Source organism: Phacochoerus africanus, chromosome 9, assembly GCF_016906955.1.
Source record: "Phacochoerus africanus isolate WHEZ1 chromosome 9, ROS_Pafr_v1, whole genome shotgun sequence".
Taxonomy (NCBI): Eukaryota; Metazoa; Chordata; class Mammalia; order Artiodactyla; family Suidae; genus Phacochoerus; species Phacochoerus africanus.
Genome location: NC_062552.1, coordinates 78,656,929 through 78,679,510, shown reverse-complemented (window position 1 = coordinate 78,679,510; position 22,582 = coordinate 78,656,929). Strand labels below are relative to the sequence as shown.

General features: G+C 40.5%; 1 protein-coding gene and 1 gene segment (V, D, J or C); both read left to right on the top strand.

Annotated features, from left to right (window-relative positions):
• Positions 1 to 5,210: 5,210 nt before the first annotated feature.
• Positions 5,211 to 11,639, top strand: LOC125136671 (uncharacterized). The gene is made up of 3 exons (XM_047797485.1): positions 5,211 to 5,376; positions 5,816 to 6,151; positions 11,356 to 11,639. The coding sequence occupies exons 1-3, from the start codon at positions 5,337 to 5,339 to the stop codon at positions 11,637 to 11,639; spliced, it is 660 nt and encodes a 219-aa protein (XP_047653441.1). The 5' UTR covers positions 5,211 to 5,336.
• Positions 11,640 to 18,368: 6,729 nt separating this feature from the next.
• LOC125134977 (T cell receptor alpha variable 5-like) lies at positions 18,369 to 19,020 on the top strand. The segment is given in 2 exon segments: positions 18,369 to 18,488; positions 18,667 to 19,020. Coding segments are annotated over 2 exon segments (396 nt in total).
• The last annotated feature ends 3,562 nt before the right edge of the window (positions 19,021 to 22,582 follow it).

Below are 22,582 nucleotides of genomic sequence, written 5' to 3'. Positions count from 1 at the left end.
AGCATTAAAATTAAGTGGTGTGATGCTTAGCTCTTCCTCCTCTCTGCTTCCCCAAACAACAGAAACAAAAAAGAGAAACTCCTTGTTGTTTCTTTCCTATATCATACACCATCGACCCAAGTGCCATCTACTTGTGCTTCCACATGCGCTTCCAGGTCTGCCCAGATGCTGTTCCTTCTTCCTCTTCCCGCTTGACCTAGTCTTTACTTATGTCCCTCTTCTTCTCTTACATGTTAGTTCAGGGGTCACTCTGGCTGGGAAGTGTGCCTGGAACCCCACAATCAAAGTAGTTTCACTACCTGTGTAATACTGTACTTCCCCTATCACAATGGTTATTATGAAGACTGTCATTGCTTTAAAAATTCTCTTCCTTCTCATGGGACCACTGGGTCTTTCTCACCACTGAATGTCCAAGTGTCTAGCTCAGTGCCTGACTCAGTAGGGACTCTGCAAATATTTTTTGAGTAAAATAATACCAGGAATTTTGAAATATTTTTACTCTTTAATCCAGACAATCCCCTTTGTACTAGCTAGTCTAAAGAAATGATTGGGGGAGTTCCTGTTGTGGCAGAGTAGAAACAAATACTACTAGCATCTACGGAGGAGGTGGGTTCGATCCCTGGCCTCACTTAGTTGGGAATCTGGCATTGCCCGTGAGCTGTGGTGTAGCATGCAGATGCAGCTCAGATCCGGAATTGCTGTGGCTGTGAAGGAGGCTGGCAGTTGCAGCAGCTCTGATTCAACCCCTTGCCTGGGAACTTCCATATGCTGCAGGTGCGGCCCTTGAAAGAAAAAAAAAAAAAAAGGAATTAAGACAAAAGATATTTAAGCACAGAGGTGTTTATCATAGTATTCTTTCTGGTTAGGGAACCCGACTAGCATCCATGAGGAGGTGGGTTCGATCCCTGGCCTTGCTCAGTGGGTTAAGGATCTGGTGTTGCTGTGGCTGTGGTGTAGGCTGGCAGCTGTAGCTCCAATTTGACCCCTAGCCTGGGAACCTCCATATGCCGTGGGTGCGGCCCTAAAAAAGACAAAAAGACCAAAATAAAATTCAAATATTTAATACTGGGAAAATTGGTAAATTATAGTACGTCTCTACCATGAGATATTTTGAAAAATATTCTCAATTAGAATTGAGATTCTATGTATATTTATTGACAGGCAAACATATTTGGGAAATTACATTAAAAAAATAAAAACCCCAAGGTACCAAAATGTGTGTGTTTGTGTGTGCTTGTGTGTATTTGCACATGCAATCCAATTTTGTTAAAAATATTTATGCATAGACAAAGGACTGAAAAGAAATATACCCAAATATTGTCAATATTATTTCTGGAATATGGCTCTACACATGATTTTCATTTTTTATTCTTTTCCATATTTTCCAAATTCTATATTTTATTTTATTTTTTTATTTTTAATTTTTTTGTATTTTTTGTTGTTGTTGTTGCTATTTCTTGGGCCGCTCCCGCGGCATATGGAAGTTCCCAGGCTAGGGGTCGAATCGGAGCTGTAGCCACTGGCCTACGCCAGAGCCACAGCAATGCAGGATCCGAGCCGCGTCTGCAACCTACACCACAGCTCATGGCAACGCCAGATCGTTAACCCACTGAGCGAGGGCAGGGACCGAACCCGAAACCTCATGGTTCCTAGTCGGATTCGTTAACCACTGCACCACGATGGGAACTCCTATATTTTAGAATTCATTATTTTAATAACCAGGGGAAAATACTTTTTAAAAATTTAAAATATATCTCTGGTTGGTGGCTCTTGGTATAGGGCACTGTTTTCTTAATTTTAGGAACTTTCTAAAATTTGCTTTAATGAGAGTTTTAGTTATTTATTATAATATATATATAAAACAAAGAATGTTAATGCATATACATTCTTCTGTGTTGACCCAGATCTTTTGAACACAAAAAATGTTTTTCAAAGGAGTATGTATGATGTAGAACACGATTATTAGCACCATATATTTGTTTACTTAACTGGGTGGCTTAAACCAGAGACATTCATTGTCTCACAGTTCTGGAGGTTCGAGGTTCAAGATCAAGATGTCAGAGGGCTGGTTCCTTCTTTATTCCTTTATTATTATTTTTTTTGCTTTTTATTTTTTTTAGGGCTGCAACTGAGGCATATGGAGGTTCCCAGGCTAGGGGTCAAATCAGAGCTTCAGCTGCCAGCCTACACCACAGCCACAGCAATGCAGGATCCAAGCCGAGTCTGCGACCTACACCACAGCTCACGGTTGGATCCTTAACCCACTGAGAGAGGCCAGGGATCGAACTTGCAACCTCATGGTTCCTATTCGGATTGGTTTCCGCTGTACCGCAACGGGAGCTTCCAGGGCTGGTTCTTTCTGAGATCTATGAGGGAACAATCTGTTTCAGGACTCTACTTGGCTTGTAGATGGCCATCTTCTCCCTGTGTCTCTTCACATTTTTTCCCCTATAAAAGATCTCCCTCTTTTACAAGGACACCAATCACACTGAATTAAAGTCCACCCAAATAACCTCATTTTAACTTGATTACTTCTGTAAAGACCCATTTCTAAATAAGGTCATGTTTGGAGTTACCAGGGACTAGGAGTCCAGCATATCTTTTTTTTTTTTTTTGGCAAGGGAAGTGGGGAGGGACAAAATCCAGCCCACAACACAATGCAACCATTAATGATTACTTTCATTCCAAGGGCTGTAACAAAGTAAAAGTTCTAGTGTTTCTTGGTCTAGTTGCTTGATATCTAGTGGTAATCTCCTGAGTTAACAGATGGCAACACAGAAACATCAAGTTCCATTTGTTGGCTGAAGAAGTAAGATCATTTTGGTCTTATGATATTTCCTATTAATATTAATAGGATGTTAATATTAAACATAATTTAATATCAAACACATTATTATTATTATATATTAGCATGTTAATATTATAACATTATAATATTAATAAAATAATATTAACATATTAATATTAAACATTAAAATTAGTTTGTATTCATATATAATTCTGCAGTGTAGACAGAACTTTATTATTGTACATTTAATTTCTATAATATCTTTTATAGTGATAAAGAAACTGCCTCTTAGAGAGTCAGTTATTTGCACAAAATTGCACAGATATCAAGTCCAGAGAATTGCTTACAACTACTTTGTCTAGATCCTCATTCAGAGTTTTTTCCATTGCATCTAATAGACTCCATGATCTGTGTGATCCAACCAAACTACTGGCTACTGCATTTATCAAAGAAATATGATGGAGATTCCATAAATTGCTTGCGTCTGAGACGTATTGACTTCTGTGAAACATTTCTTCTGTCCTAGTTTATTTACCACACGGGGGCGCTGTTGTAACTGAGATGATTCTAAAGTGTAACATTTTATGTTTCTTTTCTGCCCAAGGTGTCCTGGCATACCTAGCTCCCTCATAAATACTTCTTTCTACTTCTTTCACCTTCACTGGATACTGAGGGCAAGCTGGTTGGTTGTTTATTCCATGCCTTGTGATATCTACTTGGTCAAAATGTTAGTAGAAGCATCAACACTCACCAATCTTTTCTATGAGAAAAAGGAAAATTTGCTCACTCAGAATACATTAGGCAGTTCTAAACCTAGAAGAGGCACTCCTCAAATATTTTCTAGTGATTTTCCTTTCTCATATCTTATGAACAAAGAACTCAACACACCACTATACTTCCCACATTAATGTATCTAACATACTTTGATTATTGAAATTGGCTGATTAGCATTACAGTGTCTATTGGATTAAATCCAATCTTTTCCTGAGTGAATGTTTTGTTTTTGTTTTTAATTTTTGTGTTACTGTTATTGAGTTCATATTGAGTATTTCTTGAAGGAAGGGTGAACTTTATATGTATATACACACACATATATATTTTTATTTTTATTTATTTATTTATTTATTTATTTATTTATTTATTTATTTTTTTGTCTTTTGTTGTTGCTATTTCTTGGGCCGCTCCCGCGGCATATGGAGGTTCCCAGGCTAGGGGTTGAATCGGAGCTGTAGCCACCGGCCTACGCCAGAGCCACAGCAACGCGGGATCCGAGCCGCGTCTGCAACCTACACCACAGCTCAGGGCAACGCCGGATTGTTAACCCACTGAGCAAGGGCAGGGACCGAACCCGCAACCTCATGGTTCCTAGTCGGATTCGTTAACAACTGCGCCACGACGGGAACTCCATATTTGTATTTTTAAAAAAATCACATATATAATCCTACGCTTCTTTTACTTGTCATGGTCCTTGACATATGGTTTGGATGAGAAGGAAAGGAAATGGAAAGAATTACAATTTACTGTTGACTATATGCCATAGGCTGACTCTGAAGTAGGTATTATTGTCCCTATTTTAGAGATGAAGAAACTGAGGTTCAGAGGAATGAGTTATCTAAAGTCACAAAGTGGCAGAAGTGCATTTGGATTTAGGTTTGTCTGACTCTGAACTTGTGCCTTTTGCTCTTCACTTCCTCTCTGGTTAGGTGACTGATTCCATATCAAATGTCGTATCCTAGCAAGTCAGTAGGGATTTGTGAGGAGTCCGCTCCTCCGTTTAACATCTGTTAAGTGAGATTAAGTAGCAGATGTAAGATGTGGACTTAGTGCAATTATAAAAGGACATCAGGGTGTCAGGAGATGAAAGGTCTAGTTCAGACAGTCTCATTTTCTCTTTTGTGGAAATAAGATTCCAGGGAGTTCTTGCTGTGAGCTAAGTGGATTAAGCATCTGGCTTTGGAGCAGCTGTGGTGTAGATCGCAGTGGATCAGACTGATCCCTGGTCCAGGAACTTCCATGTGCTGGGGTTGTGGTCAAAAAAGAAAAAAAAAAAAAGATTCCATTTCATCTTACATAGGAATCAATGGGAGATTTCTGGGCATGGACTACCAGGTCAGATGGGTTATTCTCAGAGCTCCATGAGCATAGGACTAACTATAGTAGATGACCTTCTTCCAGGACTGTGGAAAATTCATGGAGAATAAGGAGCCCAGTGGAATCTACCCTCTAATATATTTGGTTCAGTCAGACTGAATCTGTAAGGGATTAGACCTTAGAAGAAATCTCAAAGGAAATCCAGGCTTCAGTGCTGTTGGGCTGGAAGTTTTTACCCCCATCCTTCTTCCTGAGTGCTTAGATGAACCTTGAGGGGAAGCCCATTCTGAGGAGCTGTCGCCCCACTATTGGCTTGCTTCTGGGTTCAGCCCTGGGTGAGAGCTGCTAGTGTGAGCTCTGGCAGCTGCTGCTGTGCCTCTTTCCTGTGCCTCTTTTCCTTGGTCCAGGCTGACTCAGCAACAGAGCCTAGACCCTGGGGCCTGGTTTACACTAGAACATGAGGCTGATGACAAGAGTACTAGTGCTCCTGATCTTGGGTGAGTTATTTTGGGATTAAGAGGAATTGGGATCTGGGTCTGGATTGGGATCTGCAAACTTGCCTGCTGCCATGGCTCTTGATCAGGGATGTTGAGAAGTGGCTTTGGGGTCCTATTCTTCTCCAGGTAGTTTCTTAACATTTATGTGGGGGAGAGAGCAAGAGCAATTAAAGATATTCTGGGTTACTAAGCTCTGGTCCACCCATGGGAGGGAGAAATGAGACTTGCCACTTCCATTCATGTGTCTCCAGGATTCCTCGGGTACATAAAAAAAAAAATCATCCTGAAACACAAGTGAGAAGTACATCGTATGTGTCTGTATATGGTGGGGAAGTAGGTGGGGGTGATTTTCTTGAGAAAGAACCTGGAGGATGCTGAGTTGGACCTTCAGTTTGGTTTTAGGATAGGAGCAGCTAGTGTCCTGTTTTTATCTCCACAGATACTTTGAGCCTTGCTAAGACCATCCAGCCCATCTTCGTTGATTCATATGAAGGACAAGAAGTGAACATATCCTGTAGCCACACCAACATTACTACCAGTGAGTATATCTTCTGGTATCGACAGTTCCCCAACCAGGGACCACAATTTGTCATTCAAGGATATAAGACAAATGTGGCAAATGAAGTGGCATCTCTGATCATTCCTGCTGACAGGAAGTCCAGCACCCTGATCCTGCCTTGGGCCACCCTGAAAGACACTGCTGTGTACTACTGCATCCTGGGTGTGCACAGTGAGACAGATGGGGCTGCACACCTGTGCAGTATCTCCTTGTGGGGTGGGAGTCACATCACAGGGAAAGCCCCAAAGTAGTACTTTATTTTTTTTTTTGTCTTTTTGCCATTTCTTGGGCCGCTCCCATGGCATGTGGAGGTTCCCAGGCTCGGGGTTGAATTGGAGCTGTAGCCACCGGCCTATGCCAGAGCCACAGCAATGTGGGATCCAAGCTGAGTCTGCAACCTACACCACAGCTCACAGCAACGCTGGATCCTTTACCCACTGAGCAAGGGCAGGGACCAAACCCGCAACCTCATGGTTCCTAGTCGGATTCGTTAACCACTGAGCCACGATGGGAACTCCCAAAGTAGTACTTTCTAAAGTGTTTATTTTCATTATTATCTTCAGAAGCTATTAGCAAATCCATGTATTAGTTTACTATTTTTAAATTTTTTGCACACTAATATTTATGGAATGATTGGCCAATGGGGACCTGCTGTATAGCACAGAGAACTCTACCTATTATTCTGTGATGATCTATGTGGAAAAGAATCTGAAAAAGAATCTGTGTATATGTATAACTAAATCACTTTGTTGTGCAGCAGAAATTATTACAACCTTGTAAATCAACTATACTTCAATAAAACTTTAAAAAAGGTGTGGCTGTAAAAGGAAAAAAAATTAAAATAGTTAGAATAAATTTAACCAAGGAGGTTAAAGATCAGAACAGTGAAAATTATAAGACAATGATGAAAGTAATTGCAGAAAACACAAATAAATGTAAAGATATCCCATGTTCATGGAATGGAAGAATTAACATTGTTAAAATGCTCCAGGGAGTTCCCGTCATGGCGCAGCAGAAACAAATCCAACTAGGAACCATAAGGTTGCAGGTTTGATCCCTGGCCTTGCTCAGTGGGTTGGGGATCTGGCATTGCCATGAGCTGTGGTGTAGGTCACAGACGTGGCTCGGATCCTATGTTGCTGTGGCTGTAGTGTAGGCCAGCAGCTACAGCTCCAATTGGACCCCTAGCCTGGGAACCTCCATATGCCATGGGTGCAGCCCTGAAAAGACAAAAAAAGCCAAAAAAAAAAGTTCCAATGCCATCTACAAATTCAATGCAATCTCCATCAAAATTTCAATGGCATTTTTCAAAGAAATATAAAAACAATCTCACAATTTGTATGGAACAATAAAAGACTCCAAGTAGCTGAAACAATACTGAGAAAGAACAAAGCTGGAGGCATCACAAACCTACAGTAATCAAAACAGTATGGAACTAGAATAAAAATAGACACATAACCAGGAATTCCCGTTGTGGCGCAGTGGTTAATGAATCCGACTAGGAACCATGAGGTTGCGGGTTTGGTCCCTGCCCTTGCTCAGTGGGTTAAATGATCCAGCATTGCCGTGAGCTGTGGTGTAGGTTGCAGATGAGGCTCAGATCCCACGCTGGTGTGGCTGTGGTGTAGGCCAGCAGCTACAGCTCCGATTCAACCCGTAGCCTGGGAACCTCCATATGCCGTGGGAGCGGCCCAAGAAATAGCAAAAAGACAAAAAAAAAAAAAAAAAGACACATAACCAGTGGAAAAGAATCTAGAACCCAAAAATAATATTCAATGGAGAAAGGATTGTCTCTTCAATAAGTGGTATTTGGAAAACAAGGCGGCCACATGCAAAGGAATGAAAATGGACCATTAACTTGAACCATACACAAAAATCAACTCAAAATAGATTAAAGCTAGAAAAAAATTAAAGGGGAATAGCAAGCAAAAAATAGGATGAGGCTTTAAATACATAAATATTAGACTGTCCTAATATTAGGCTGTTTGAAACTGACAGTAAAAGTATAAGAAACACCCAGACATTAAACAGGAAGTGAGAAGAAAATTAGATAGGCAGTAATTAAGAAAATTAACCTGTGTCCTGCTTTTTTGCCATTGAGTCTAATTCATTTTATAAACCAACTTATTAATAAATAAAGGAATAGAAGTTTGCATTTTCTGATCAAAGATAGTAGACAGGCCATGTTAGTTTTTCACCTTGCACTCCTAAGACCACAGACTGGAACTCTGTTGGAAAAAGCCTCCAGCTTCTCTAGACTAGCTTCCCTCTCCAGTGTTCTTTCCTCAGCATGTCAAGTATGGATCAGTCTCACTGCCACTCTCTCTCCTCACTATGCCAACGGGGGTGGGCTCAGCAGGTTTCTTCCTAAGATATTTCCAGGCAAGAGTCAGAAACCAGTCTCTGTCCTCTTAAACTCCAGAGGACGTATCCTCCCAGGCACTCTCTTGGGCTCTCTTCTGTTTGCAGGCAGAACAGACCACTCCTGCAAAGTTTCTGCTCTGCAACAAACATTCATCTGAGGGGAAATATGTCTCAGTCTCACCTTTTGAAAATTACTTCCCAGGTATCTGAGGGGTTTAGATGCTGCCTTAATTTAGTTTGAAGGAGGGGTCAATATTCCCTTTCCTAGGAGGAAGACAGAGGAAATTCCACAGAGACGTGTCTCTGAATAATTTTCAAAGAATATTCTTTTTCTACATGTCTCAACTTCTCTCACAGACTGGAGACAGGTGACATGCTTAGGTGTTCAGAACAAATTTATCACTCTTGCCAAGTCCTGTTGGATGTGTCTAATGTCTCAACCTAAATTTTACAAAAACTCATCCATATTGTCCTCAGTCTTAGTAGAAATGATTAAAAACAGGCAAACTCCTCATCGTTTAAGTAAATTTAGTCAATATTCATTCATTCATTCCCCACAATAAAAGCAGATTTTGCAGCTCATTTATATGTATATTAGACCATTATATTACTATTTTCTTCCTTTTTAAAAAATAAGAAGCATATACCTCTGTCTGCTGGTCCATCATATTAGTCAGTGTGTTCATTCTCCTCTGTGAGATGAAGCTGCGAAGGACCCCACTCAGACCTTCCTTCTCTCTCTCCTCTGTCCCATATACTGTCCACTACATTGGTATCTTTATGTGCTTTCAGTTGTCAATAGTCTTTTAAAAAATTTATTATTGAAGTATAGTTTATTTACAATGTCATGTTAGTTTCAGGTGTATGGCAAAGTGATTTTTATATATATATATATGTATACACATTCAGTATATATAGATCCTTTTTAAGTTTCTTTTCCATTATAGATTATTACAAGATATTGAATATAGTTCTCTCTGCTATACTGTAAGGCCCTTGTTGTTCCTCATTTTTTTTTTGTTTAATCTATTTTACATACAATAGTTTGTATGTGCTAATCCCAAACTCCTAATTTATTCCACCCCATCTCCTTTCCCGTTTGGTAACGATGTTTCTTTTCTATGTCTGTGAGTCTAATTCTGTTTTGTAAATGAGTTCATTGGTATCAGTTTTTAGATTCCACATGTAAGTGGTATCATGTGATATTTGTCTTTGTCTGATTAACTTCATTTAGCATGATCTCTAGGTTGGTCCATCCATGCTGCTATAAATGGCATTATTTAATTCTTTCTTATGGCTGAGTAGTATTCCATTATATATCTATACTACATCTTCTTTATTCGTTCATCTGTTGATGAACATTTAGGTTCATCATGTCCTGGCTATTCTAAATAGTGCTGCTATGAACATTGGTGTAATTAAAAAAATGTATCTTTTTTGAATTATAGTTTTGTTCAGATATATGCCCAGGAATGTGTTTGTTGGATCACATGGAAACTTTAGTTTTAGTTTTTAAGGAATCTCAGTACTGTTTTCCATAGTGGCTGTACCAATGTACATTCCCACCAACAGTGTAAGAGAGTTCCCTTTTCTCCACACACACTCTGGTATTAATTTTTTGTAGATATATTAATATTTTTATTAATTCTTTGGTCTGGATGTTGGTTTATAAAATTAAGATACAACAAATGACATTATATTACTGTTATTTTATTCACCCCATACAAGGCAATGTGGAGTGACTATTTCCTACTCTAAAAAGCCATTGTCATAGCCAAAGAAAATTGTTATTAGCATCATCAGTTGGTCTTTCTTTTCCTAAATTCCCTAACTTTTTAAAAATAGTTTTACATTTATTTTACCCCTTTCTTATACGTGTTTTCCCCTCTGGCAGTTTCTAATCTTCACTTTTACTTCTTTGGAAGAAATATACTTTCATCATTTTCTCTCTCTCTTTTTTTTTATGATCACATCTGGAGCATATGGAAGATCCCAGGCCAGGGAATGAATCCAAGCTGCAGCTGTGATCTATGCCATAGATGGGGCAATGCTGGATTTTTATTCCACTGTGCTGGGCCAGGGGTTGAACCCATACTTTCACAGTAACCCAGCAGGCTACAGTTGGATTCTTTTTCTTTTTTCTTTTGTCCTTTTTAGAGCCACACCCATGGTATATGGAGGTTCCCAGGCTAGGGGTCTAATCTGAGCTGAAGCTGTTGGCCTACGCCAGAGCCACAGCAACACCAGAACCGAGCTGCATCTGTGAACTACGCCACGGCTCACGGCAATGCTGGATCCTTAACCCACCAAGTGAGGCCAAGGATCAAACCGGCAACCTCATGGTTCCTAGTCGGATTCGTTTCCACTGCTCCACGACGGGAAATCCTTTTTTTGTTTTTTGGGGTTTTTTTTGGCCATGCTCACAGCATGCAGAAGTTTCCAGGCCAGGGATCAAACCACAGTAGTGACAACACAGATCTTTAACTGCTAAGCTGTCGGGAAACTTCTGGCCTTGACTTTTTTGAATTGACGATTTTGTGAAATGTTCTAGGGGAGTGATTGGCATTTTTCTTTCTTTTTTTCTAGTAACAGCTAAATTGCATGTGTTTGTGTGTGTGTGTTATAATGTCATGATACCCTTATTTGACCTGCTGGCTACTTCATAACCAAAACTGAGCCTGGGTCAGTCTATTTGGTTTCCTTGCCCCAAGGATTATTCTGATGCTTTCTATGTAATCAATCATGGACAAAGACTCAGAAGACTATTGTATTCGTCCGATCAATTTTTCTGTGTAAAGTCTCTTAATTTCTCTCATCTTATGTGTCTCCATACCTGAGATGAACAATATAGGTCACAAGAGGGTCATGAACTCATAGATTAGGGAAGCAGGAAATGTCAAAACAACCACAAATCACATCATGCCTCTGAAATCATAAAGACAAGAAAAACTTAATAGGTAAGTCTGTCTGATCTCACTGACATGGAATTGATATTTCAAGAGGAGCCCAAGCCCAGTCAGTGACCCGGCTTGACAGCCACATCACTGTCCCTGAAGGAGACCCTCCGGAGCTGAGGTGCAACTACTCATCTTCTTTTTCAACCTATCTCTTCTGGTATGTGCAGTACCCCAACCAAGGACTTCAGCTTCTCTTAAAGTACATGTTTGGAAAGAGCCTTGTTTCAGGAATCAAAGGTTTTGAGGCTGAATTTAAGAAGAATGAAACCTCCTTCCACCTGAGGAAAACATCATCCCATTGGAGTGACTCAGCCAAGTACGTCTGTGTTCTGAGTGACACAGTATCTGGGACTGTAGAGGAGCTGAACAATAGCTTCCAGTGAATGTGAGGCTTTCAGTGATTCAAGAGATCAACGTGGGGCATTTTTAGTAAAAACTTGTGTTCTATAAAGACAAGTAGGGCAGAGGGGACTCAATTTGTTTGCTCTTGTGCAGACATGGTCTTTACTTAATCTTCAGAGTCAGGATTCATGAGGAAAGACAATTCATGTGAAAAACACAATGTCTCCAACAGACTAGAGACTGGAACTTGTTTAGAGGACCACTTTATTATTTATTTATTTGCTTTTTAGGGTCTTACCTGGCATATGGAAGTTCCCAGGGTAGGGGTCGAATTGGAGCAGCAGCTGCCAGCTTAGGCTGCAGCCACAGCCACATGGGGTCTGAGCCATGCCTGTGATCTACACCACAGCTACTGGTAGCATCAGATCCCTAACCCACTGAGTGAGGCCAGGGATGGAACCTGAAACCTCATGGTTCCTAGTCGGATTTGTTAACCACTGCGCCATGACGGGAACTCCCTAGAGGACCACTTTAAACAGGGTAGTGGCAGTATCTGCTTTTGTGTGGGGATTGCCATATGACCTGGGATTAGACATAGGAGAGTACTGTGACAGTCTACATAGATGGCTTTAATCCATTACCTTCACTCTAACCTAAGATCACTTCCTAATGTCCGAGATAACCCACCTGTGTGTGAATATTTGAAAAACTGAGTGGGGAGATGTTTAACCAGAGTTAGAGATGGGACTGAGGAAAATGTGGTAAAATAAAAATCACTGGAGTTCTCTTGTAGCCTATTGGATTAAGAGTCCGACATTGTCACTGCAGTGGCTTGGGTCCCTGTTGTGGCATGTGTTTGATCCCTGGCCTGAGAACTTCCACATCCTGTGGGTACAGCCAAAAAAAAAAAAAATCACTAAGGATACTGGGAGAACATTTACTGAACTTAACTATCCCATTTTAACATAATCTCAAAAAGATGGAGCTCAGATCATATTAAATCCATCACTAAATCTGTCTGAGGAGGGCCTGGGCTATGATAATTTGACAAAGATGACTACCGGAGCAGGGCTGAGAATAGGAATTTGTTAGATCTACGTGGAGCTGGAGGCTCCAGTGGAAAATATTATCTGTTTCCTTTCCCTCTGATTTTTATAAATAAAAATTCTTAAAATGGCCTTGTACTCCACTGAATTAGAAATTACTAATACCCCTCATGAAATTTCTTATCCTGTATCTCCTCTGAGAAAAAAGACAAAGAAATGAGGGAAATGAGGACTGAAAGTAAAGAGAGGAGAAAGGAGGGGTGGTGTAAGGAAAGACTAGAGGAGAAAAGAAAAATATTTTGTCTGAACTAAAGACCATGGGCTTCATCTTGTGTTCACAGAGCAGAATCAGCCACGTCATGTGCAGGATGTCAGGAGAAAGGGTTGGATGGGAGAAGCGAGGAGGTGGGAATGAGATCAAGGTGAATATCCTATACACGTTCGCTTTCTTTTTCTACCAAAGTCTTACCGTATACGTCTACTGTGTTCCTATATAAGTGTTAAGTCTAAATTTTTATATTTATAAAACTATCCTAATTTCTTTTATTGGAATTTACTTTTCTAACAAAAGGGTTTAACAAGATGTTATGTACCATAAAGCAGTATTCCTCCGCTAGACATTCCATATGAATAAATTATCAAATTCTCAGTCAAACTCCATGTCTTAATTCTTGCTTAGAAATCATGCTCACTGAAACTGTCATCTTCCAGGGTGTGTTGAACCAGACCCCTATTTACCTCTGATTTGTCTTTTTACTTTTCTTACCCTCCATCCACACTTTCTTTCTTTCCTACTTAAAACAGTTTTGAAGAAGAAAAAGAAGATGGGGACTATTGGATATTTCCCTTTATTGCTTCTCTCACCCCCACTAGCTTGGGTTCCCCTACTCCCAATACAACCACACACTTGAAAGACATTACATGCTCAGCCTGGGCTGGGCCATCATTGGTGGAGTTTCCTGTTAAGAAGAGAAATGATGAAACATGTGTGTGATGGGTGCTCAGTGGTTCTGGTGGAACATATTGACAGTAAAAACAAAAATTTTCTGGAACCAAGACTCTAAACCCTCCAGAGAAGGAGTGAAGGCACCCCAGCCACTGGGCAAGAAGGCATGCAGAGACCTTGGGGAGCCCTGCTGGGGCTTCTGTGGGTCCAGATTTTCTGTGAGTTGGGATTGCCCCAGAGGGGACAGGGGAGTGCCTCACAGGTGACAGTGGGAGGGAGGGAAAGAGAGCTGACCCAGAGCTTCTAGATGGTGCTACATCCTCATGGGTGTTTCCTGGGATATTTTATGGGTCTGGAAACTGCATCAGTGACTCCCCAGTGACATTATATGTGTTTGTCTTTCTCTTTCTATACAGGGGTGAGAGGGGTCAAGGTGGAGCAGACTCCTTCATCCCTGAGCCTCCAGGAGGGAACAAACTCTACTCTGAAATGCAATTTTTCTGCCCCAGTGGACTGGGTGCAGTGGTTCTGACAGAATCCTGGGGGCGGCCTCATCAATCTGTTTTTCATAGCTTTGGGGATGAAGCAGAACGGAAGGTTAAGCTCCACAGTGAATTCTAAGGAACGATACAGCACCCTCCAGGTCACGGCCTCCCACCTGGAAGACTCAGCCACCTACCTCTGTGGGGTGGAGGCACAGTGCTCCCAGGTGGGCTGCAGCCTGTGCCCAAAGTGCAGCTGAGCCTGTACCCACAGTTTCTGCTCTGGGAAGACTTGCACAGCAGCACTTTCCACAGCCTTTGCTTTCCTCATCCATTTTGTCAGTATTTAAATTTTCTCTCTAATTATACAACATCAAATGCTAACCTGGAGATTCTAAAAAAAAAAAAAAAAAAAGGCAAGATCCAAATCCATGTTTAAGTAAACAGTGGAAAGGTCCAAATCAAAGTCAAATTTGGGACCTCAAGGAACAGACACTAAATAGGCTCGTATGGGGAGAAACCTAGAAATGTTCATGCACTGGTGGTAATATAGTGCCTTATCTGTTAATGTTAACACACGGCTCTGCTTTTAAGGAAAGAAAAAAGAGCTTTAACATCCTTGACCATCTTGTATTCATAATTTTAGTGCCTGGAGGTCCTGAATAACAAATATAATAGCGAAATACCTAATCTTTCTGTAGCCTTTACATGCAACAAGTGCTGTATGAATCTCTTTAGTATTCAATTTCCTTATTACCCTATGATACAGATATTGTGTTGTCCTCATTTTTTTAATGACAGGAGAGAAAACCTTAAAAAGTAAAAAGCTGAAAGACTTAAGGCCAAGTTACTAAATGGCAGACCAGTATTAGAAGAGAAACAATCTGACTTCAGATGCCACAGTATTAATCCTTACCACCTTCTTAGACATCTATAAGTCAAACTTTAATCATGATACATATGCAGAAAATTTTCATGAGAGTCAACAAAGAAACACATTTTGACCATTTCTAATGAGTGACTTCTAAGTCAAAGCTGGTTTGATGAACCTATTGTCTTCAGTTCTGTAGAACCACCCACTGCCACCTCTAGCAGGTCTCATTGACCCAAGCAGCAGTGGCCAGGAGACACATGAGGCCAGAGGCATCTCATGATTCAACCCAGACTCAGGCCCTACCAGGCCCCTGGGGATCTGCTTTTTTCTCTCTATGAGAGAAGTAACCAAAATTATTTTGTTTGGAGTTTGTTCAAGCATACATTCATTCAACAAATATTTATTTGGTTGTATACTCTGACAGGTGCTGGTGTAGTGGTTGAAGATACTTTATTCTACAGTATAGACAAGTTTCTTCACAAGTGGAATTTTTTTTCCCCAAGATATGAAGAGAATTTATTAAAGTACCGGGACATGAAATTTACTTTCAGTTATCAACAGCCTTTGCATCTACAATAACAACTCAGACTATAAAATGAAGATAGCTTAGATTTCCCATTGTGGCTCAGTGGCAATGAATCTAACTAGAATCCATCCCTGGCCTCGATCAGTGGGTTAAGGACCCTGCATTGCCCTGAGCTGCAGTGTAGGTCGCAGACAAGGTTCGGATTGCAGTTGCTGTGGCTGTGCTTGTCTGTGACCTACACCACAGCTCATGGGTCAGATCCTGACCCACTGAGAGAGGCCAGGGATCCGACCTACATCCTCATGGATACTAGTTGTTTCTGCTGCACCACAATGGAAATGCCTTCATTTCCTCTGGATATATACCCAGAAGTGGAATTGCTGGATCATATGGTAGTTCAGTTTTAATTTGTCGTGGAAACGCCATAAGGTTTTCTGTAGTCTCTGCACCAATTTACATTCCTACCAACAGTGTGCACATGTTCTCTTTTTCTCCATAACTTCACCAACGCTTACTATCTCTGGTCTTTTTTTCTTTCTTTTTTTTTTGGCCACCCCACAGCATATAGAGTTCCTGGGCCAGAGTTCGAATCCAAGCTGGAGTTGCAACTGTAGCAGCGCCTGATCCTTAACCCACTGCAGTGGGCCAGGGATAGAACCTTCATCCCTGCTGCTTCAGAGACACTATCCATCCCCTCTCTGTTTTTTTGATAATAGTCATTCTAACAGGTTAGAGGTGATATATCATTATGGTTTTGATTTGCATTTCCCTGATGATTACTGATTTGAGCACTTTTTCATATACCTTTTGGCCATTTGTATAGCTTCTTTTGATAAACGTCTATTCAGATTCTTTGTCTATTAAGAAAATCATTGCCCATTAAAAAATTATTTGTTTGTCATGCTACTGAGTTTTATGAGTTCTTTATCTATTTTGGATAGATGTATAATTTACAAATGTTTATCAGATGTATAATTCACAAATGTTTTCTCCTGTTATGTTGGTTTCCTTTTCTTTTTTTTTTTTTGGACAAGCCCATGGCATGTGGGAGTTCCCCAGCCCAGAGATCGAATCCATGCCATAGCATTGACCCAAGGCATTATGACGACAATGCCAGATCCTTAACCCACTGTGTCACCAGGGAACTCTAGGCAATACTTTAAAACTATGCAAATAAACCCCTTTCAGGGAAAGACTGGGAAATGGTTGTGACCATTTGCTCCCTCTGCACTGAGCTCTGGGGGAACAGACACACTGAGTCCTTGTGAGCCCATCAAAAACTGTTCCTTTGTTTATTATAGTCTTGTAGGTTTCACGGATTCAAGTGCCACTGATTTTCAGAGGTGGGTGTTTTGTGGAGCTGTCTCTTATGCGGAAGTCTTATGAATTGGGGTGCTAGATGTTGGGTCTAAACCCTTCACACCTAAGGAAGAATCTGGGAGTTGTGAGTTCCCTCCCAATCATGTGTTATGGTGAGATTGTTTTCTGCCTCCCTAACCCATTTTCGATATGTTTTCCCCTCATTCACCTAATGTGTTGGAGTCACACAGACAGTTTTTGGATTTCTTTGAGGCAAAACTGCTCTGTATGTAGTTGTAGATTTGATGTGTCTGTGGGAGAAGTTAAGTTCTGGAGGCTTCTATGTTGCCATGTTGATCCAGAATCTCTTCCATGGTTTTGATAGTAACACAAAATTTAGTTAAAAAAATCATACAGCTGAGAATTTGTCCAGGGAATAGTTATACTAGGGTTATCCCTAATCTCAAATGATCTGTTCTTCCAGAGGAAAAGATTTCACAGTGAATGTCAGATTTCTCACCACAGCTTACAAGCCAAATTCTTCCCTGTGTTTGGACTAATATTAACTCATGGAAGTGTTTCTCCCTCTTCTTATCCCTTAATCTACAGTTTATCCAATTTTACTAAAGGAACATTCATGTTTTGACTTATGGAACTGTCCATTCCTTAGGGAGGAGGAGATCAGGGGTAAGGCCAGATTTGGGGTAGCAGAGACTGCAATAGCATGCATTTGACATATTTTATGTATTTATCTATGTACTTGTTTGTTATTGTTTACTCTAATCTTTGTGCTTAAATGTTGCTTTTAGAAAGGGTTTTCCTTTGTGGGAGCTGAACCACGGTGGGTAATTTGGTTCATTAATTAGCCAATTAAAAATGCTGGAGAAGATAAGGAGGAAATATTTTACTCCTCAGTTGCTTAGCAAAGTCACTCATGGCATTTTCCTGATTTCAAGTAGACTAAACCTGTCATGGAAAAATGTTGGAAACATCTGACTTCTTCCAGTTTATTCAAAATGACTCAATGGTGTGCTGAGAAGATAAGATCAAAAATTTTTTTTCTTTTTAGGGCTGTACCTGTGGCTTATGGAAGTTCCCAGGCTAAGGGTTGAATTAGAGCCACAGCTGCTGGCCTAAACCACAGCCATAGCAATGCCAGATCCTAGCTGCATCTGCAACCTACACCCAGGTCATGGCAACACCGGATCCTTAACCCATTGAGCAAGGCCAGGGATTGAACCTATGTCTTCATGTATTATAGTCGGGCTCATTTCCGCTGAGCCACAACAGGAACTTCTAGATGGAATTTGAACTCTCCATTTCCCTCTCTGCTTTCTGATAATCCACATGATTTCTGATTGGAGACACACTTGGAACTTAATTTATTTGACCCATTGCTCTTTTATGTGTCAGAGTCTCCCACAGATACAGGACACAAGAGGATTTGACAAGCTAGTTTAGCAGTTGGAGATCTGACCACAAGGTGGCAGAGCATCTTTGCTGATGTGGAATATGTGAAAGGTTCCTTTTGGTCGACTGTAAGCTTAGCCTAAAGCCTGTGTAGAAAGTTTAAGAAACCACTGTGCTTTGGAGGAAAGGAAGAGATAACCTGGTAACAGAAGTAGCTCTCCTGGCTGGAGATTGCAGGTCCTAATTGGGAGAAGAATGAAGACATCCATTGGACCTTTATTCCTGTTCTTGTGGCTGCAGCTGAACTGTGAGTGGAGAGCTTTTGGAACAGGGTGTTTTAGTAAATATTTATCAGAAGTCTGAGGAGGAGACTTACCTTTTCCAGACTGCCTGAAATTACTGTAGAAAAAAAAAGGGAACTCTGGAAAAATGGTGATGACAATCTTGTCTAGCTTTTCTTTCTTTCTTTTTTTGTGGGGGTACAGGTATGAGGAGAGGAGAAAGTGTGGAGCAGCATCCTTCTTTTCTGAGAACCTGGGAGGGAGACACCTGGGTCATCAACTGTACTTACACAGACAGTGCCTCCACTGACTTCTATTGGTACAAACAAGAACCTGGAAAAGGTCTGCAGTTGCTGATACGTAGTTTTTCAAGTGAGGCCAAGAAACAAGAACAAAGACTCACTGTCTTATTGGATAAGAAGGAAAAACATCTCTTCCTGAACATCACAGCAGCCCAACCTGGGGACTCAGCAACCTACTTCTGTGCAACAGGAACACAGTGGTCCATAGGCACCTGGATCCTGTACCCAAACCTGAGACTGGGCTGAAGTCCCAGTCTTCCTTCTTTGTCACAGATGGTCAAGTCAGGAATTTTTCTTTACCATTGCATTTTAAGTGTATAGAAATTTTACACATCCCTCAAAAAAGTCAGCTTTGAAATGACTCAATAAATGTTAGAATATTTTGAATGAATGCTTAAGAGGAGTTAATGATTTCTTAGATATCTGGGCTTTAGGATTGACTTTATGGGTACCATTCAGAGTTCCTTCCTACCAAGAACATCTTGATGTCAATGTCAGAGAATATGCTTTTTGATGGAAAGAGTCTCATCTTTTGATAAAATATTTATTAACTTTTCCTGATTTAAAAAATATTAACTACATGATATAGAAAAAACACCCCAAGAATACAAAATAGAAAATTTAACTGTAATCCTATCATCCAGATAAATCATGGCTAACACTTGGTATACCTTCTTAATTAAAAATCTTTTTAAAAATGAGAAGCACACAGACTGATATTTTGACTTACTTCCACTTAATAGTATATCCTAACCTGAACATTTCACATTTGTCAAATCTTATAAGACCTAATTTGTAATGATTCCATGAGTGATTTTATTTCACCATTTTTTTCCTTCTTAAATCATCCATTTCCATTCGTGGTAAAAGGTAATATTTTTCTGAACTCAGATGTTATCTTTTAAATGTATAGTTTTGTAAATGTGGTAGCCAATAATAACAATAATGATAATAGTAAAAACTATAAATAAGATAAAAATATCCAATAGAAAGACAGTAAAAAAAAGCAAGGAATGGACTTGAAAATAAAAGAATCTCAAGAGGAGTTCCCGTTGTGGCGCAGTGGTTAACGAATCCGACTAGGAACCATGAGGTTGCGGGTTCGGTCTCTGCCCTTGGTTAACGATCCGGCATTGCCGTGAGCTGTGGTGTAGGTTGCAGACGCGGCTCGGATTCCACGTTGCTGTGGCTCTGGCATAGGCCGGTGGCTACAGCTTCGATTCAACCCCTAGCCTGGGAACCTCCATATGCCGCGGGAGCGGCCCAAGAAATAGCAACAACAACAACAACAACAAAAAGACAAAAGACAAAAAAAAAAAAAAAGAATCTCAAGAAAACAAAAGAGACATTCTAACGAAAATAAACAGATGGGTCCTAATCAAACTTACAATCTTTTGCACAGCAAAGGAAACCATAAAAAAAAAAAAGAAAAGATAACGTATGGAATGGGAGAAAATGATGCAACCAATGAAGGCTTAATCTCCAAAATACACAAACAACATGTACAACTCAATGGCAAAAAAATAAACACCCTAACCAAAAAATGGGCAGAAGACCTAAACAGACATTTCTCCAAAGAAGACCTACAGATGGACAACAAGCACATGAAAAAATGCTCAACATCACTGATTATTAGAGAAATGCAAATCAAAACTACAATGAGGTACCACCTCACAATCATCAGAATAGCCATCATTAACAAGCCTACAAATTACAAATGCTGGGGGGGATGAGAAAAGGGGACTCTCCTACTCTGTTGGTGGGAGTGTAAATTGGTACAACCACTATGAAAAACAGTATGGAAATTCCTCAGAAAACTAAATATAGGACTACCATGTGATCTAGCAATCCCACTCCTGGGCATATATCTGGACAAAACTATAATTTGAAAGTATACATGCACCTGTATGTTCATAGCAACACTGTTCACAATAGCCAAGACATGGAAACAACCTAAATGTCCATCAACATATGAATGGATTAAGAAGATGTGGTACCTATACACAATAGTCATAAAAAAGAATGAAATAATGCCATTTGCAGTAACATGGATGGAACTAGAGACTCTCATACTAAATGAAGTAAGTCAGAAAGAGAAAGACAAATACCATATGATATCACTTATATCTGGAATCCAATATATGGCACAAAGAACCTACCTACAGAAAAGAAACAAACTCCTGGACATGGAGAACAAACTTGTGGTTGCTAAGGGGGAAGGGGAGGAGAGGGATGGATTGGGAATTTGGGGTTAGTAGATGCAAATTATTGCATTTAGAGTGGATAATCAGTGAGGTCCTACTGTATAGCACAGGGAACTATATCCAATCTGTTGAGATAGAATATGATGGAAGATAATATAAGAAATGAAACAAATGTATATGTGTGGCTAGGTCACTTTGCTGTATAGTAGAAATTGGCACAACCCGTAAATCAACTATAATTTAATAAAAATAAATAAAACAAAAACAAAAGGGGAGTTCTAAATTAATGGGAGGAATTTTTTTCACCAATGATGTTTATCAGTTGTTTGGACCAGATGTTTTCTGAAACATCCCTACAGAGCAGGGACAATGAAATCATTCCTTTGATAGGCACCTTAGCTATCTGGGGCCAGTATCCTGTGTTTTCACATCCTGAGTTTCCTCGGGGCTCATCACCTGCCATGGCTGCAGTCTGATGGCTACTAGATGGCAGGTATTCTTTGTTAACTTCCTGAGTTCCCTCAGGACTCACCTTGAAGCTGCAGTTGCTGATTGTGACATCTTTGTTTTCTGATTGGCAGGCAATATTTTATTTCCCAAGACTCAACAAGCTCTCTTCTAGACTTGCTACTTAAAGTATCCTCTGAGAACCAGCAGCACCAACATCACCTAATAAGCTTGTTAGGAATGTGCATTATCCAGCCACGCCAGACCCAGTGAAGCAGAATCTGCTTCTTAGCAAAATCCCTGGATGGTTAAGTAAGTGTGAGAAGCACATTTCATCGGTGTAAACAACCGTCTGAACACAAGATGGCAGTGTCTCCTATTTCTTCGTGTTTCTCAGGTTTGAAATAAAATTCGCTTTAGCATTAGATAGGCCCCTGTGTGTATTAAAGGACTGAAGAGACTTGTCTCTCATTGGCTGGGTAGGAGGTGGAGACTTCCTCCAAAAAAGAGCCTCAGTGGTACCCACCAAATAAAAAAGAGCATCTTTTTGACTGAGGAGGCTGAGTCCACATTTCAGGCCACAGTTGGGGAGAAGAATGGAACTGTTCCTGAGAGTTGTTTTGATGATTTTGTGAATCCCAGTAGATTGTGAGTTGGAGGCATCCTGGTGATAAAGTGACTCGGGGACACAGCACACAGGATGGAGAGGAGAGGGCTAAGATCCACTCTGCTTCATCTTTGGTTATACTGGGGCTTGTGGGAAGAAAACATGACTCTTAAAAATGTCAGTGTAGTGACTAAACCTCCTGTTTCTGGCCTTGCGTTTTTGTCTAGGGGTGAGCAGCCAAAAGATGGAACAGAATCCCCCATCTCTCAGCATTCAAGAAGGTGGAAAAGCCATGCTGATTTGTAACTATACAAATTATTCTCCAGCATTTATACAGTGGTACCGACAAGACCCAGGAAGAGGCCTGGTCTTCTTGCTCCTAATACGTGAAAATGAGCATGAGAAACAGACAGGAAGACTGAGCACCACCTTTGACACCAGAGTCAAACAGACTGCCTTTCATATCACAGCCTCCCAGCCTGCAGACTCAGCCACCTACTTCTGTGCTGCAGACACACAGTAGGGCCCTGCCACCCACTGCCTGCACCCAAACCCTGCAA

What these genes read in the sequence shown, in the direction of transcription:
- LOC125136671 (XM_047797485.1), top strand. Translation starts at nt 5,337, where the DNA reads ATGAGGCTGATGACAAGAGTACTAGTGCTCCTGATCTTGG. An exon ending in ACTAGTGCTCCTGATCTTGG is followed by an intron (nt 5,377 to 5,815) that starts GTGAGTTATTTT and finishes TTATCTCCACAG; the next exon opens with ATACTTTGAGCCTTGCTAAG. An exon ending in GTGCAGTATCTCCTTGTGGG is followed by an intron (nt 6,152 to 11,355) that starts GTGGGAGTCACA and finishes CTGTCCCTGAAG; the next exon opens with GAGACCCTCCGGAGCTGAGG.